Source organism: Melanotaenia boesemani, chromosome 9 (assembly GCF_017639745.1).
Source record: "Melanotaenia boesemani isolate fMelBoe1 chromosome 9, fMelBoe1.pri, whole genome shotgun sequence".
NCBI lineage: Eukaryota > Metazoa > Chordata > Actinopteri > Atheriniformes > Melanotaeniidae > Melanotaenia > Melanotaenia boesemani.
Window position 1 is genome coordinate 10390887 of NC_055690.1, and position 16496 is coordinate 10407382.

At 39.0% G+C, this 16496-nt stretch overlaps 2 protein-coding genes across 4 annotated transcripts; one reads left to right on the forward strand and one right to left on the reverse strand.

Annotated features, from left to right (window-relative positions):
• Nucleotides 1–127: 127 nt before the first annotated feature.
• On the forward strand, nucleotides 128–9672 carry LOC121646689 (protein FAM222B-like). The gene is made up of 3 exons (XM_041995837.1): nucleotides 128–254; nucleotides 2426–2553; nucleotides 4512–9672. The coding sequence occupies exons 2-3, from the start codon at nucleotides 2472–2474 to the stop codon at nucleotides 6503–6505; spliced, it is 2076 nt and encodes a 691-aa protein (XP_041851771.1). The 5' UTR covers nucleotides 128–254; nucleotides 2426–2471; the 3' UTR covers nucleotides 6506–9672.
• On the reverse strand, nucleotides 9663–16404 carry LOC121646688 (transient receptor potential cation channel subfamily V member 1-like). 3 transcript variants are annotated; one of them, XM_041995834.1, is made up of 15 exons: nucleotides 16220–16404; nucleotides 15635–15786; nucleotides 15067–15219; nucleotides 14719–14856; nucleotides 14237–14541; nucleotides 13836–14012; nucleotides 13066–13221; nucleotides 12854–12949; nucleotides 12699–12769; nucleotides 12068–12233; nucleotides 11916–11982; nucleotides 11485–11813; nucleotides 11181–11302; nucleotides 10276–10376; nucleotides 9663–10191 (listed from the first exon to the last, which is right to left on the reverse strand). In XM_041995834.1, the coding sequence occupies exons 1-15, from the start codon at nucleotides 16348–16350 to the stop codon at nucleotides 10112–10114; spliced, it is 2244 nt and encodes a 747-aa protein (XP_041851768.1). In that variant the 5' UTR covers nucleotides 16351–16404; the 3' UTR covers nucleotides 9663–10111. The 3 variants fall into 3 exon arrangements, with proteins under 3 accessions (XP_041851768.1, XP_041851769.1, XP_041851770.1); XM_041995835.1 differs by lacking the exon at nucleotides 14719–14856; XM_041995836.1 differs by lacking the exon at nucleotides 15635–15786 and having other exon boundaries at nucleotides 16220–16363.
• Nucleotides 16405–16496: the final 92 nt, after the last annotated feature.

The window sequence follows — 16496 nt, forward strand, 5'->3', positions numbered from 1 at the left end:
AATTACGCCCCCAATCCTTAATATCTTCCAATTTGCGGAACTTATTGGCCAGGCGTTTAGCATGGAGGCCTATATGCAGACTGGGGGGGCCTTTCTCTCTGCGCATGCCCGACAGATGTTGCTGCCGTAGCTACAGACAGCAGCACGAAGAACCAACCACACTGGGGATGGTTTCCTAATTTCTTTTAAAATAAATCTATATTCATATTATATCTCAACAAAATGAAGTTTCCTTTCTCATAGCTTCGTGAGGAGTAAGTATAATGGTCTTTAATACAAATCTTGTCTGCGTTTCTTTCTTTTTCCTTTTAAATCAATGAAATTATTAAGTTTGCTAACCAGCTGGCCTGGTCACAATAAGCACAAAGAAGCTCCTTATTTATTGTGGTGCTTGACTCGATGTAGTCTCTCGAATAACGATTATTTAACATTTCTTTTATATTTCTATTAGTGACGTATTGTACCTATGCTGACGATTAAATTTGTTTTTAGTTGTGGAAACCTCAATCGGTACTTTATAGTTAGATACCGACGTTAGCTGGCTATTTGAAACTTAGCACATTAATGCTGAATTGCTAGACAGATGGCTAACGTTACCTAGCTACTGACTGCAGTCTGAAAGTTAGCTTGCCAATAAGCCTGTCTAAAGGATGGGTATTTTCGAATATCTAACGAAGTCTTTAACAGAGAACCATGTCATAGCTTCAGAAACCTATTTTGTCCTGTGTTTGAAATCTCGCATTACAACTTTTATGTATTTAATAGTGGTCTTTATTTCGTTTCACTCCACTGTGTCCTCTTGCGGGATACAGAGGATGAAAACATACATACACGGAACTTAAATGCATTCATTTTAGAGCCTAAAGCATAACTGGCTCTTCCAACAAATGGAAAGGCCAGTATTCGCCTTTGATAAATACCCACAAAAACAGTTTTTAAACGTAAGTTTATTTAGACACTTCGTCATAGTTTGTGCCTCCGGAACAAAACAGCGTTAAGTGTCTGAGCAGTAGGAGTGAATAAGCGATGAATCATAGTCTGTAAATGGATGATGAATCTGCTGTTTTTGCATTACTTAGTGTTCTTCCAGTAGACGTGAGAAACAAAATCCACTGCATGGTTGAAGTTTATAACTATTCTAGTTATTTACTGATCTAAGAGATTTTATCTAAAATTAAGTTAATCATTTGGTCTATTAAAAGTATTTTACTGCATGCTAGGTATTTATTGTGTGTGTGCTACCTGAGGTTACTTTGGGACTAAAGCAAGTCTGTAGGGCACCGTGGTTTATTACAGAATCACCGAATTTGATTATACTCATTAAGAAATTGTATTTAATGTAGATCAGACGTGTCTGGCTCTCAAATCACTTATACCTATCATGTCTGTGTTGATGCTTTTAATAATCTAGCTCAGTGGTTCCCAACCTGCCCCCCCAAGAGGGTCCCCTAAAGAGCACAGGGGGCCCCTGAGGCTTTGAACGTTTAGAGCCATTGTGATTAATGTTCTCACATTGTCCATATTTTAAGAAAAATTAGTATGGCTATATGTTGTTAATTTAATTTAGGCTTTATCAAAGGACAGGACTCGGACATAATACAGTATTTATGGTGAGAATCTCACTTTTGAAAGCATAAAACCAAGCATGGTTTCAAGCTGGAGTGGGTCAGGGGGTCCATGGCTTTTTAGTATTTGCATGAAGGGGGTCCACAAGGAAAATAGGTTGGGGACCACTGATCCAGCTGACCAATGTTTTGTATTGACTAAGGTAGGGATGCATACATGCAATATGGTCCCAGGCAACATCAGTAGAGCTAAATCAGTCACTTTACCAAATTATTTTGATAAATGTTCAAAGCTTTTTTCTAGGGGAAAATAAAGTATTCTTACATTGTTTGTTGGACAAAACATAGATTGTCGTAGGTATTTTGAACTACTTACTCAAATTGTATTCAGGTGGAATGAAGCAAAGACTCTTACATGTGTAGAAATATTTTTGTTATTTTGAAGATACGGTTTGCATTTAAAATCTATCAGCACATGCAGTGTTCCAGTTAACTGTATCGAGGTCTAATTTGTTTTTGTTTTTGTATGTGGTTCATTCGCACTTCATTAGCATATTCAGACATATGCTTCATCATCAGTTCGCTGCAACTCTTAATTGGTTTGCTTACAAACTTGTATTACATTTCATTTATATGATGCATTGTTTGTGGAAAAAGCTTTTGCCATCTCCATTTTTGCTATTTACTGACTGCAGTGTGCACACAATGAGCTTTTACACAACCATGATGTCACTTTATTACAAGCTGCCATTTGCAAAAGGTCATGCTGAACTGGATGTGAAAACTGGTGATAGCAAAGTAGGGTTACACCAACATAAGTGTCTGTCACTTTCTGATTTGCACCTGCTGTTTGTTCCCAGTATGATGAGGAGAAGGTGTCCAATGCTGCATTAGTGGAATAGTGACATGCTGGCCTGTTTGCCAGCATCAGGTGACCCTACCATTAGACTTCTCCCCCGCACTCAGATGAACACTGGACTTCAGAAATGTAAGTGCTATCTTCTACCATATTGTGGTTGAAATTCTTTAACTTTGCTAGATACATGTGCAGTAGGAATCTGGGCATTTTGCTATTAATTTTGCAACACAGATTTGGGCCTTTTGATTTCCAAAATTATTATGATACAGAAGTGTCATGGTGTTAAATTCTAATACTTCTGGTAAACTATTACAAGCAATGTAATGATTTTATTAGAAATAAGAATTTAACACTTGAACACTTCCCTTGAATTTTATTGTGTGATTACATAACATAAATGTGACAGCTCTTCAAACAAAGCCCTCATTGGTGGCATCCTTACACTTGATATACCAAAACTTTTTATGGACCATTCTCACTGATGTCACGCTGTTAGTTTATGCTGCAACGCTGGGTGGCAAAAAGCTAGCTGGGACCTGCTCCCGCTATAGTAACTATTAACTGTTTCTCATCAGGGATGGTGGCGCTAGCGGACTTAACACTTTCCAAACCAGTTCAGCACTTATTTGGTCAGGTCAGACTGATATTTTTTAAAAAAAAGTGCACTTGTTGGTGCTCAAAATATGTTTGATTTTTCCAAATTCCTGGTTTAAAAAAAAAACTCTGATGGAGACTGATGCAGCTGATGGAGATATTGCTACCCGATTTACCTTACCAAGGCAATCGACTGTCACACTTCACAGGGGCAGAATTCAAAGCATACATGTCAGATTAAAGGCTCATAAATATTTCTTGGCAGGATGGGTATCAGACTTTCAGCTGTAAAAAGTGCCCTAAACAAAGTATTTCCTCTGTCAAACCTGAGTAAGAAAACAGATGCAGATAACGTTAACACGATGTAAATATTAGGAATGTTCCAGTGATATATGTAGAAGTTAATGTTTCAAACAGTTACTGTGAGAAAACATTGCTATTTAAAGTCTGTTTAGTTTATTGAAACCACAAAGGAAAATACATGTCCAACTTTTCATTAACAAGGAAAACTGTCGTTACCATGGTGATCTGTGGTGGAGGTTAATTTGTTTATCCGACCAGTTTCACTGTGGTCGCCTTTACACTGTGAGAAACTTGAGAATGTTTTGTTCATTTGCTGCTTCACATAAAATATGACATACGTTTTATGTTGACTGTCCTCCCAGTTACGCATGAACAACTTTTTTGTATTTCTTGTTGAATGAACAAGAATATCTGTTCAAGAATTAAACGAATGAACAAGACCATTTTTAAAAATTCTTCTTTCAAACTTTTCCAGATCATACTTTTGCCTTCTTTTCTCAGGAGTGCAGACAAACACAAAGATGGACGGGACATAGGCTGGGGGCAGCGGGTTGTTGCACTTTTACCAAGGGGAAGACAAAACTAGCCTCAATTACATGTTCGTTAACAACAGACTAATGTAAAGTGTCTGGTCCCAGGGCGCAGTAACATTAGACCACTGCATTTTGCTGCATTGCCTTAATTTTTTATAAATAAATATATTCAAAATTAGAGCAGCCCACCATAAATAGACTTGGAAAGCGTAAGAAACAGAATTTTTTGTTAAACTTAACCACCGTCAAAGTGTTTGCTACACAGCTGAGAGCTTTCTGACAGTTACCAGTTATCTTGTTCGACATCAGCAACACATTTAGCCATCGTTCATGGTCAGCAGACAGTCTGTAAAATAAAATCCCATTCTTGGGATGTAGACTGAAACATCCAAACACAACACAGATGTACTTTTTTTTTTTTTTTTAGTGAAAAGCTAGCAGTGGACATGAGCCCTTAGCAGTGAATGGTGACAAAAGCTGAGAATGGTCTGTAAATGAGCCACGGCAGATAAAGCTATAATGTTGCACAAGAAAATTTGTTCTACTTTGTCATGTAGTTTAGTGTTGAAGAATATTTCCATGTTTACTGTTGTTGCATGTTGTAAAATGCCAGCCAGTGTGTCTTGCTCTGATTTTCTGACTTTGTACACCTCACAGGGGAAACTACACAGAAGATGAGATCTGCGAGCTATCCAACCCCAGCCGAGTTGGATGCATATGCTAAGAAAATTGCCAACAACCCTTTGACCATTCAGATCTTCCCCAACAGTGTCAAAGTACCTCAAAGGAAGCACATACGGCGCACAGTCAACGGACTTGACACATCCTCATCAACCCAGCGCCACAGTCCCTACCCTTCTCAGGTCAGCACCAGTGGGGGCCTGTTGGCTGTCCTTCGTGCACCTGTCAAAGGTATAAAAAAAGAATCAGACAGTAGCCGCACCCGACAACAACTTAAGCCAGTCATGAACCCTCAAACTGGCCCATATGCCGCTCAAAGCACTTTAAATCTTCCTCATCCTGCTGCTCCTCACCTACCAGGTCCCTCCCAGGCCCCAGCCCAAAAGCAGGGTTTGGTTCACTCACAAGCGTTACAGCAGCAGCAAAGTATGACTCATCCAATGGCTTTACAGCAGCATCAACCACAGGCTTTACAGCAAAGGAACGTGGCTCATTCACAAGCTTTACAACGGCAGCAGAGTTTGCCCCAGGTTCAGACAACACAGCAACAAAGATTGGCTCATCCACAAGGTATACAGAGGCAGCAGAGCCTGCCACACAATCAGGCTCTGCAGCAACAGCAAGGCCAGTCTTGTCCATCAGTAGTACCACAACAGCATCTTTCCCATCTGCAGACACTAAAACATCAGATGGCTCTTCCACAAGCTTTACTTACACAGCAGGGAGTGACTCAGGATCTGCGCCACATATCTGATGGAGCTCAGCTTTCAAGTCTGCAGCACACCCAAGGACTAGCTGGCTCACAGGCCCTTTCACAGGTTGTGACTACTGGTCCTCCTACCATGTCTAATAGCCTCCAGCAGCCCCCACCTGGACAGTATGGGCCACGGAAGCTCCCAGATGCAGATGCTCCACCAAATGTAACAGTATCTACCTCCACCATCCCACTGTCCATGGCTGCCAGCTTGCATCAGAACCGACCGGGTGACTTGAGCAACATTGTGCACCAAATCAACCAGTTGTGCCAGGCTCGGGCTGGCATGGGCACCACCTCAGTCTGTGAGGGCCAGATTGCAAACCCCAGCCCCATCAGCCGAAATCTGTTGATCAACGCTAGCTCCAGGGTTTCCTCTCATCACCCAGCTTTGGGCAATGCCTCCAGCTGCCTCATGGTGGGACACTCAGACAAAGCTATAGTTCAGACCCCCAGTGCTACGCTCCACTCACAGTCCAATATTGCTGCTACTAATAGTATAGCTGCATTTCACACAGACAGTGAGAAGGCTCAGCTGCAGCAACAGCAGCAGCTTCAGCAGCATTTACATCAGCAGAAAAAACAGCAGCAGCATCAACACTTCCAGCAGCAACATTTACAACAGCTACAGCAGCTGCAGCAACAACGCTCATGGGCCCAGCATCAACTGGCACATATGCAGCAGCCCCCTGAGGGGGCCCACCCCTGCAAAAACCCAAGGATGGAGCATCCAACTGAGTGTGCGTTCCCTTCTAGAAACCTTAGCTATCCCCACAAGCAACCTAACACTGCTCAAGGCTTTCCTCTAAAACACCCTGCAGAGAAACCACAACCTGCCTCTCCTGTGAACTGCCCAGTTGGTTCTATGCCTTACATTAATGGCCACTACATGCAGCCACCATGGAGCAGCATCCCAACCACAGCAGGTAACAATGGATCTGGTCCTCAGGACCTCCCAGTGGTTTTCCAGGGAGGACAGGCTGCTGCCTCTACCAACCGCATCTCGGGGGCAAAGTACAGACCAAGGAAAGAGGGAACCGCTGGTCAGTCAAAGTTGACGCAGAGCGTGGATTTCTTGGGTGGAGACTTCCAAATGCCTGGTTTTCAGGAGCAGAACATGGATGTGATAGAAAAGATCCACAGGTCAGCAGTGGGCCAAATGCAAGAGACCAGCAACCGAGGACGTGTCCACGGTCATCACCCAGGCTACCATTAACGTGTGCATTTATCCCTTCTTAGTGTTTTTGAGTGTTTTAAATCAGCACTTTGAGCTTCTGTGTTTTATTCTTTAAGATCTCACAAGTGATCACTTCGATTTTATTGCTTTAGAGCTTAATTTTGAGACCCACGGGGTTGCAATGTTTCTTAGTATTCCTCAGGTTTTAAGCCATGTTGTACCTTTTGTTGAAGATTGAGGTTTTGAGATTGTTGTCAGCTCGTCATCACTGGCATAGATGTGCTGCTGTGTCTTCCTGTATAATTGGGTGGTGTAAAATTTTCATTTGCAGCTGAGTGTATTCTTGCCTCATGATTGTCACAGTGCTTTTCATAGGTTGACATGGAGCAAATCAACTGTTATCAGCATTTGTGGCCTTACAACTGCCCAAAGGCAAGCTTTAGGATGTCCTTGTGTAATTTTTCTATTGCAAATTACTTATGCTCTTTACAGGCTGTGATCCATTTTTAAAAGAAGGTGACATGGATATGCAATTACTCTTAGTAAGGTTTAAGTCTAAGTAACTCCTTTTTGTAGTTGAGGTATCCACTTATGGACAGTGTAAAGTGTGAGCCATGAGTCATCTGGAATACAAACATGGCTTCTAAACTGCATCATCAGTGGTCTTGGTAGGTCTTGCTTCATTCTCATTTTCTGAGATTCATATTGTTTAGAAGCGCCCTCTTTTCTGTAATATTTCAAGAGTTGCTTTTTAAGTAGTTATTTTATATATTTTTTGTTGTATATCTGTAGATCGTCCTACTTGAATTGTAGAAGTTACTTGTAAATGTTATGCTTAACATTTGGCACAAGGAGCAGAAACTCCATTAGCCAATATTTGTCTATAGCTAATGTGAAACAGAATAGCATCCCATCGTAATGAAAATGGTGTGTGTGTGTGTGTCTGTATGTGAAAAGAAAATGACTTGCAAGCTTGCAAGTACTTCAAATAACACAAGCAGGGAAAATGCTTAATTTTCCTTTCAACACATTGTATCACCACTGTACTACTGTAATGCAACTGAGCTGATGTGGTGTGGACATTTTCTGTGTGGCTTGTCATGGGCATCATCTAATCACTGGCATCATGTTTTTTTATTGTACCTTAAAAGAAACAAGAACATGTAACACAGGATATTATTTGCTAGATGTATCTAGCATGAAGCTCCAGACCTTTCTTCTCTTGCTCATTTTTTTTTCTTTGTTTTGTGGGAATAGGTTGCTTTCCGTTTTCAAGCATTTTGGAAAAAGCCTTAAATGCCACAACTGATACTTCCTCATATAATTGAGTTTCTTTGCAAAGATCCCAACATAAGTATAGCTTAATTGCGAGAGTACCTTTTTCCAGAGCTTGTGAACTACTCTTGGTTCATTTGGCAGTGTTAAAACAGATAGTGGGAATTTATGATCTTGCCTTAATGGACATGTGCTATTGCTTCTCATGCCAGTTGATAAATCACTTTTCCTACTGACTTTAATGTTGGATATCTATCAATGATTAAAGATGGTTTAAAAAATCATAGTATTTAGAATTTGAATATGTATTTAGATCAGGGCTGTAGCAGTTATTGTAATGTGTTTGAATTGTGTTTTAGTTATGTTTCATCCTGGTATAGTTTAACTTATTTTTCTTTCCTCAGACCATTGCATCCTGAAGCCATAGGTGTTGTCACATTAGATGGTGACACATTGACAGACTGTTTAACCTGATGGTCTGCTTTCAAAGGCATAAGAAGTTTGCATGCATGCTTTAATCTAAACACTTTTTTCCTTTCTGAATTGTTCTCAGCACAGTACAGCTAAAAGGGAGAAAGGAGTGCAAGATGAGGCATCGTCTTCATAGACAGCCGAGATGTAAGCTGTAGCTGATTTGGAGTTTGGTCTTCATACTTGATGCCAGTTTATTTTTCTTTTCCTGGCTATTATTTTTGATGTGCCTGTCCCTTGAAGCTGCTATTGAACTTAATCAACACACTATAATTTGCGTGTGTCTCTAGAAATAATAACAATATGTGGGCTGTACCAGTGTAACAAGTTCCTATTTATTTAATGAGCGCACGGCAAAAATTCCCACCAGTCGCACCAAAATGTTTGGCTGTTTGTATATTCTCCGAGCCATATTTGGAGATTATTCTGTAAAAAATGACTGACATATTCTAAACGGCAGATCGGATTTCATTTGACCCACTGTGGCCTAAAGACCTTCCAAGCCTGTTTGGGTTTCTAAATATTAAATCAAATGACTGAAAACACTAGTTAGACAGAGCTGTCTTGTTAATGATGAACTGCCTCTTTACAGCCCGACACAGTCAGGTTCTACAGTTTCATATGAAGTGCCTCCACTGGGCTTGGTATGGAGAAGTGTGTGAATGGATGCTTGTGCGGATGTATGTTAAGCTTGGGTACTTGCACACAGGTGTGCATGCTGACAAAGGTGCACAAAGTTAATCTCTGCTGGTGGACCAAGCTACTTAGTGTAACTACTGATACTGTGTCATGGACTGAAGTCCTGAAGTGTGCCACGATTCCTTGACACTGTCGGGAAATGTGTCAACTGCTGCTGACTCACTGACCAAAGTGACCAAGCTTTCCCCTCTGACCACCCTGGCTAAACGCAATGGCAAGCTTGTACTTGGAACTTGTGTCCTAATAGTAATAAGAAACAATCTGGTAACGACAGAGAGCTGCTGCCCTCATGTTTTGTTTTTTTTTTGTTTGTTTGTTTTTTTTTTTGACAGTTTAAGGAAATCTTGTGAAGTAAAATGCAAAGATGTGAACCGAGCATTAAAAAAAAAAAATCTAGAGTGAGTGATTCCTCACTTTTCTTTTCTCCAGGTAGTATCCTGATGCTGTGCTTCTAACCACACCCTTGTGTTAGTGTTTATGCACTGTAAGAATCTAATCTACTGAAGCACATTGTAGCTTATCATGCAGGTTGACGCAGATTAAATATGAAATGAGGAAACGGGAATGAAACAACCCTCTAGATTTATTTTTTGCTCTGATTGTTCTTGATTATATGATACAACCCTGTTGTGAAAGGTGGTGGAGGGGACTTAATTTCTCTACTTTGTGAAAATGTGATATTCCAGTTTTGCCTAACCTTCAGGAATAAAATGTCTTGCACAAACATTCCCCCTAACCAAAATAAAGTTTGCAAACACAAAGCGTCAATGAGTGCCTTTATTTGTTGTGTACATTCAGATTGTCAATTAGTTTTAAATGTATAGGAAATTGTAATTAGACGATAGTTAAATATGAGTTAAGCCCCTTTGTGAGATGAGATGTTAAGACAAATACTTATTTGTATTTCATTATTAGCAACTTGACTTAAATTTGAGTTTACTGAGAAAATATGAGACAAGACTTTGTTTTTTTAAATGCTCCAATAAGATTAGTGGGGTTGGGTGCATGGTATTTTATTGGATACTATATTGGACTTTGGACTTCAGCACAGACATTAAATATTAAACAAGTAACTGCAGAACAAAGCCAAGTTTATTTCACTGTGTAAAGCAACATTAGTAGGAACAAATCGGCTCAGTACAGATCATTATAAGGAAGTTCTCTGTAAAAAAAAAAAAAGTTCAGATGTTAAACTCTGCTCTAAATAATGTTACTAGACTGCTGTTGGCGTCGATTGGCACGAATCCTCCCCAGTAGCCCATTCAGGCTCCACGTAGTCGCTGAAAGGTCAGATTGCAACTTTTATTAGTATTACTATTTATTAATAAAACTTGCGTGTGTGTGTGTACATGAATGTAACCTACCGGGAGCTGCTGTGTGGACCTCTGGCTTCATTTCATTAACAGGTTCTTCCAGTTTTACACCAAGATCTGACCTCCATTTTTTCCAGTCCATTTCAGTCACCCTAAAGGCAAAGAATACTTCCTGATCATGTGCCATTACAGAATGTTATACAAGACTAGAGCTTCATTATCCTACATTATGTAGAAGAACCACCCCATCTGAAGAAAATCTATTTACCCAATTGCTTATTATAATCTATTCTCATCCTGAGTTGTTTTGTTCTCTTTGGCTTGATTTTTTAATATATGTTCAGTGTAGACACAATCAAAATGCCATCTACACAATTATTAATGGCAATAACACATGCAGTAGCTCACTATTTAAGGGCAACCACTGTGCTGCATGAGATTTCTACACATCTGATCTCATCGTTTGACTCTAATAGAGAAAGCTGATGTTCATTTGAAATGTGATGGATGTTTTAACTCTTTCCAGCCTAATGAAGGTCAGCGTAACCCCCCCAAAATTAGTCTTGTGTTTGTCTGGTAAAACAGACAAAATGTTGTTCTTGTATTGTAAAGTTTTTGTTGTGAAAGAGGTAATGTGATTCACCAAAAAGCTTTTGTCTTGGTTTCACTTGTCCAGAAACCATTTTCCTAGAACCCTAGTACCAACCTACAACTGAGCAAACTGCTGTTACATTTATTTGTTTTTCTTTTAAATTTATTTTATTTTGGTAATTATTCAGTTGTTTTTTTTTTTTTTATGAATCTAACAATCATTCAGAAAGCACTTTTCATTATAGATGACAATCAATTATTAATCTCCTCAGACAAATTCCTTTTTCTCTTTTTTTTCCATGTTCAGTGAGATAAAGGTACCAAAATATTTGGCCTTATCTATAATGCATCCACAAATGGTTTACCTGACAAATCTACGGCTCTTATCCTCGTTTCTGAAACACACCGTCTCTGACACTCTTGAATGCACCTTATTCTTTAGCCATGTCGGGACAGAACTCTCCATGTCCAAAATTGTAAAGGCCCTCTGAAGACATACAACAACATGGTTATATATATATATATATATATATATATATATATATATATATATATATATACCAACATTATACCAACGTTATAAGAATGCATCCTAAACATGTGCGATCCCTCTGAACTCGTGAGTATTGGGTTTTGCGTACTGTTTACAAGCTGTAAAGTTACTCTCACCTGCAGGTTCCAGATGGCTTCGCTTTGTTCAGATGTCTTTTCAACAGTGTTGCCCATCAAAGCAATGAGCATGTTGAGCATCAGGATGTAAGTGAGAACTATGTAGCTGATGAGCAGGATGTAGAAAACTTCTTTGTACTGAACATGGTCAGTGAACTCCAAATTTCCCATTCCTATAGTGAACTTGAACAGTTCCAGTATTGTAAAACGGACATCATTGTAACTTGGACTCTGGCACTTAAATGTCTGGACATCATCGTCATCTAAGCTCCTTTGTGGTAGTGTGCTGTTTGCCATTGCAGGTGAGGCATCTATGAGAGTAACAATAGCTAAAGAAAGAAAAAAAGATTACATTTATGCTACAAATTTTAAACTAACATCTTAACTGTATATTTCTACTTGCTTGGTGTTATAGATCATTCAAGTCTCACCAGCAGAAAATCCAAAAAGTAAGACACTGTAGACGCATAAAAAGTGTAATAGGTCACCCAGGATCATCTACACAAAAAGGACACACTATGGATGAAGTAACCCATGTCTGACCAAACAGACTATTTACAGACTTGTGATACTAAACCCTTACTCTTTGCATCATGACATTGTATATGCCCAACTGCTTAGATCCTCTTGTGTAATAAAGGACATTCATCCAGGCGAGAGCCAGCGAGAGTACAAGCAGCCCAACGTATTCCCTTCGTCCAGAGCAGTACAAAGCTGCACTGATCAGAAGAAGAACTGCCTGAAGGAAGCTGCAGACAAGGCAGAGGGATAAGAAATCAGATATAATCATATAAATATACCCTTACAGTGTCTTGTACAAATCTCCTCAAGATGACTATTAGTGTGAATAGCACAGCTAATAAAGATGACCCAGTTTCCAAATAGTGTAAAGTTCAAGATGTCATGATATTTTTAAAAATATATGTTTATATGTTGATTATTTATTTATTTATATTCCCTGTTTTCAAATAAGCACAAGTTTGACAACCCTTCATGGACATTAATAGATAACACCATCTAACCATTCTCTACTACACCCGTTTCCTTGTGTTCAGAGTCATAGAGAGCTGGACCCTATGCAAGCTGTCAGGCAGTGTAAACCTTAAACAGGTTATTGACACCTTTAACAGCTAATTTACACCTTCTGGTTTTTGGATGACCTGTTTTACTGTCTTAGTCATTCCCACTGTTGCATTTAAAAATGTCTCACTTACAACAGAATTTCACTGAATCCATCTGTGAACAGAGCCTTTAGCTTTGCAGGGTTCTTCTGGAAAATAGTTATCTGAGGATTCAAGGATTAGACAAAGAAACTAAATGAACTGACTATGTTTTGTGACAATTACTGGAAAAGAACGTCTCTTCTCACCGTTTTATAAAGAAACCTGGCTGCTCCAAGAACACTGATGAGTTCCCCAACACAGCGGAAGTAGTCAGCTGGGACATTTTCTATGGGAAACGGTGGCTGTAGGTCAAAGAGTTACAGTAGAAGTCTTTGTTTAGTTTAATGAAGGTGGTGAAACATAGCTGGACCTCTCAAAGTTAGAGGAGGGTTTGTTATATAAACTTTTCCTGTCTTACCTGTCCACCCTTTCTGTAGAAAGCAACAGTGGTGAAGATGGAGAGGTACAACAAATAAACTAAGAAATTCATCAAGAAAATCTTAGAAGCAAACCTCTCCCACTTATCCTGAAGAATACTGTGTAGAGGTTCAATCTGGAGCATCTTAGGCCGATTCTGTACCAAAGTCAGATTCCACATTAAAAACATTAAAACTCCTCGATATTTTTTTTCTCTCAGTTAATACTATATTGTCCTGAGTATCCAGAGTATCTTAGTCACTGATAAAATCTTTGTTTGTTTGTTTGTTTGTTCGTATTTGTTTACTTTAGACTTAACTCCTTCTTTAAAATAAAAATGTTATATAATATAATTTCCAAATTTAAGCACTGGGCAGCATATCCACGTGTCCAGAGCCACACAAACAGCATACATCTGTTTCTATTCACTTCATTTTTACTTCATGTGTCACATTAGTGCTTTGTTTGCTAAAGTGTCATGTTGTCATTCTCATCACAGCCCACAGCTTATCTATGGTTCCATGTGTCTTTTGTGAGGACCAGTTCATCACAAAGCCCAAATATTAATAATCTAATGTAATAATTATCATTAATGGATGGAAATTTGACCAAATTCACCTGCTTTCTCTCTTTAAAATGCTTTGTTATTTTTGTTGTAACTTCAGAATAGTCAACTCTACATCAGTGACTACCCTTCATTAAACAAAACATGAAAGAAAAACTATGCAAATTATCATATGATATAATATAGGTACAATGTAAAGTTCTTACAGGAATTTCGCTTCCATTGATGATTATTTCCAACACAGAGTTGTTTTCATTTGTGTCAATGGAGCTCATGTCATGCAAAGATGAATGAACAGGCCCGTAGACCCATTCTGTGAACTTCCTTGATAGCTGAATTGTCTCTTCATCCTTGAATTCCCGATGCAACATGTGCTTGAACATCTGGCCAATGAAGATCAGATAAGCCATGATAATTTGGAGAGAGTGCACAATATTTCACCAGCTACAGACCTTTCAACAGGTATGTCAAAGTATATGAATCTAGAGCAAAGATCAATGTGTTTTGAAAGATTTTATATTAATAATTGGAAATCTAAATAAACTATTGCACAAGATGTGTTCATTGTGTGCATCTTAAGATTTACACAACGTTTTAGCAGACTTACCCCAATCTTGCCTAGCTTGGCAGCTAATTTCAGTGGAGTCAGACCTTGATTATTTTCAATCAACTCCAACAGGACATGTTTTTCAGTCTCAAGTTTGCTGTGCCGAATGAGAATTTCATCATACATCCTTGAAATCATTTCTGTGTTTTCTTTCGTATTATCTGCTATGACAATCAACGTGTGCAACACAGTGTTTCCTTGTGAGTCTCTATCAGTCAGGTCAGCTCTTTTGTATGGGTTGTCCATGAGAAAGGACACAATCTCTGGCTGGTTTGTGGAGGCAGCCAGTGACAGAGGGAGCTCCCCTAACGGAAACACAAAGGTTAGTAGAAATGTAAGAATTGACCACAGACAAATGTGTACAGAAGCCGAGAGCGGTTGTTATTCTTTTTTTAAAAAATCATGTGAGCCTGGCCACTCTCAGCTACCCAAAATGTGACAGAAATGCTGCTAAGTAAATATTCTGGTATTATATTACCCACCAAAATAAAAACCCAGCCCTACATTTTGCTGGAAAAATGTGCCATTGGCTTTGGCTTGAACATCAGCTCCTTTCTGGACGAGTAGTGTCACGAGTTCAATGCTCCTCCTCTCAATAGCAACATGCAGAGCTGTCTGACCTGTGGTATGTGTTTTGTTAAACAGGGAAACGGGTAAATAATGTTTTGAAATGATAAATGAGAGCATCAAATGACCTGTATTAATTTACCACTATTTGCCTTGAGGGGCCTTAAAGAAAAAACATGATTTTCTTTGTTCTTAACTCTCTTTCACAAGGTCAGTTAATAGAAATAAAAAAGTGTCCATGATAAACTTTTTGTTCTGCTTACCTTTGTAGTAAGGATCCCTGTAAGATGCATTGATCAACTTTTCTAAATCCCCAGTTTTCTCTGCTATGTCAAGCAAGACTTTAATAGTATCATTTTTGCCATTTTTCAGGTTCAGCAAAGCTTTCAGGAGGGCTGTTTTTCCATTAGTTTCATCTGAAATAAAACCATTTTTTTATCATTTAATAGTGATGCATAAAGTTTCGGATTATGCAAATATTAGTTGTGCTAAATATATTCAGAATCACAACACATTCAAAGTTACAAAACAAGTCACATCTACTTTCTAATAGGCTTTTTTAATTGCAGGTGTTAAAATGGCATAACTTTGTTAAATATGTCTTAGCAATTTTGTTCAGAGCTCTCCTCTCCTTCCCTCCAGCAATGTTTAAACTGAAGAAAAACTAACAGCAAACACACTTACAATAGAGTTACCTGCATAACTCAGTATGTTTTGCACACATACAGTATGTTTAAGACATTGTTGAAATGTTGTAGCTGAGCTTGTTCATTTGTAACGGCAGGATATTGTCACTTATTAGACTAATACAATGGCATCAACCCCACTAACCTATAAAATCTGGGCTTGTAAGTTGCTTATTACTAAATTGCAGGTATTCAAGCAAGTCATTAAGCTGTGCTGTATCTCCTTGGGATGCTGCTTTAAATATTTTGTCTCTTGTGAATGTGGTACTGCATGAGTCAACACTAGTAGTTTGCTGCCTGAAAAGTGGAAAAGAAAACACGTCACACCGTTCATTAATGCAGTTCAAGATTTACAACTTTGTAACGATAACATTGTGAGAACATTTAAACTCTATAGTAAAAAAGTATTTGTTTATGAGTTTTTGGAAACACTTCTAGGCCAGAACAAACCAGCTTGTAAATAAGTTAGGCCTCAAAACAAGCGGAAACCTGTTTACCTGCAATACGACACCACTACCTGCACTTACCTGCCACTGAAGATTTAAAGATACCGTTTCTTAGCAGCAAAGAAACCACACTGATTTCTGTCAAACTAACTGCCTGTCATCCATGGGCACAGAAGACTTACTGCCTTCCAACAAGCATTTAGTTTCATTTAGTAATTTAAGAGCATCATGGATTCTCTAAGAAGGAAATCGAACAGCACTTCTTCCCCAGCAAGACTTGTTACCTTGATAGTACATTGCTATCCATAGGCAATAACTCTGAGCTTTTTGTTTCAAGGAGCCAATCCAGTCCACCCTCTTCCTCTTCGTGGTCCTTGTTTAGCTCCTCTTTGTCCGGTTGCTTTCCTTTTTCCATCTTATTTGTTGTGTACAGTCACACTGACAACAAAAAGGAACCGTGTTTACCGTGTAGTGTAGCACAAGTAATACTCCTGAGACGGTGGCTTGTTACCTTTGTCACACCCCACCCTCTACACAAGGAGTGACCTTTGTTTGGCTGAC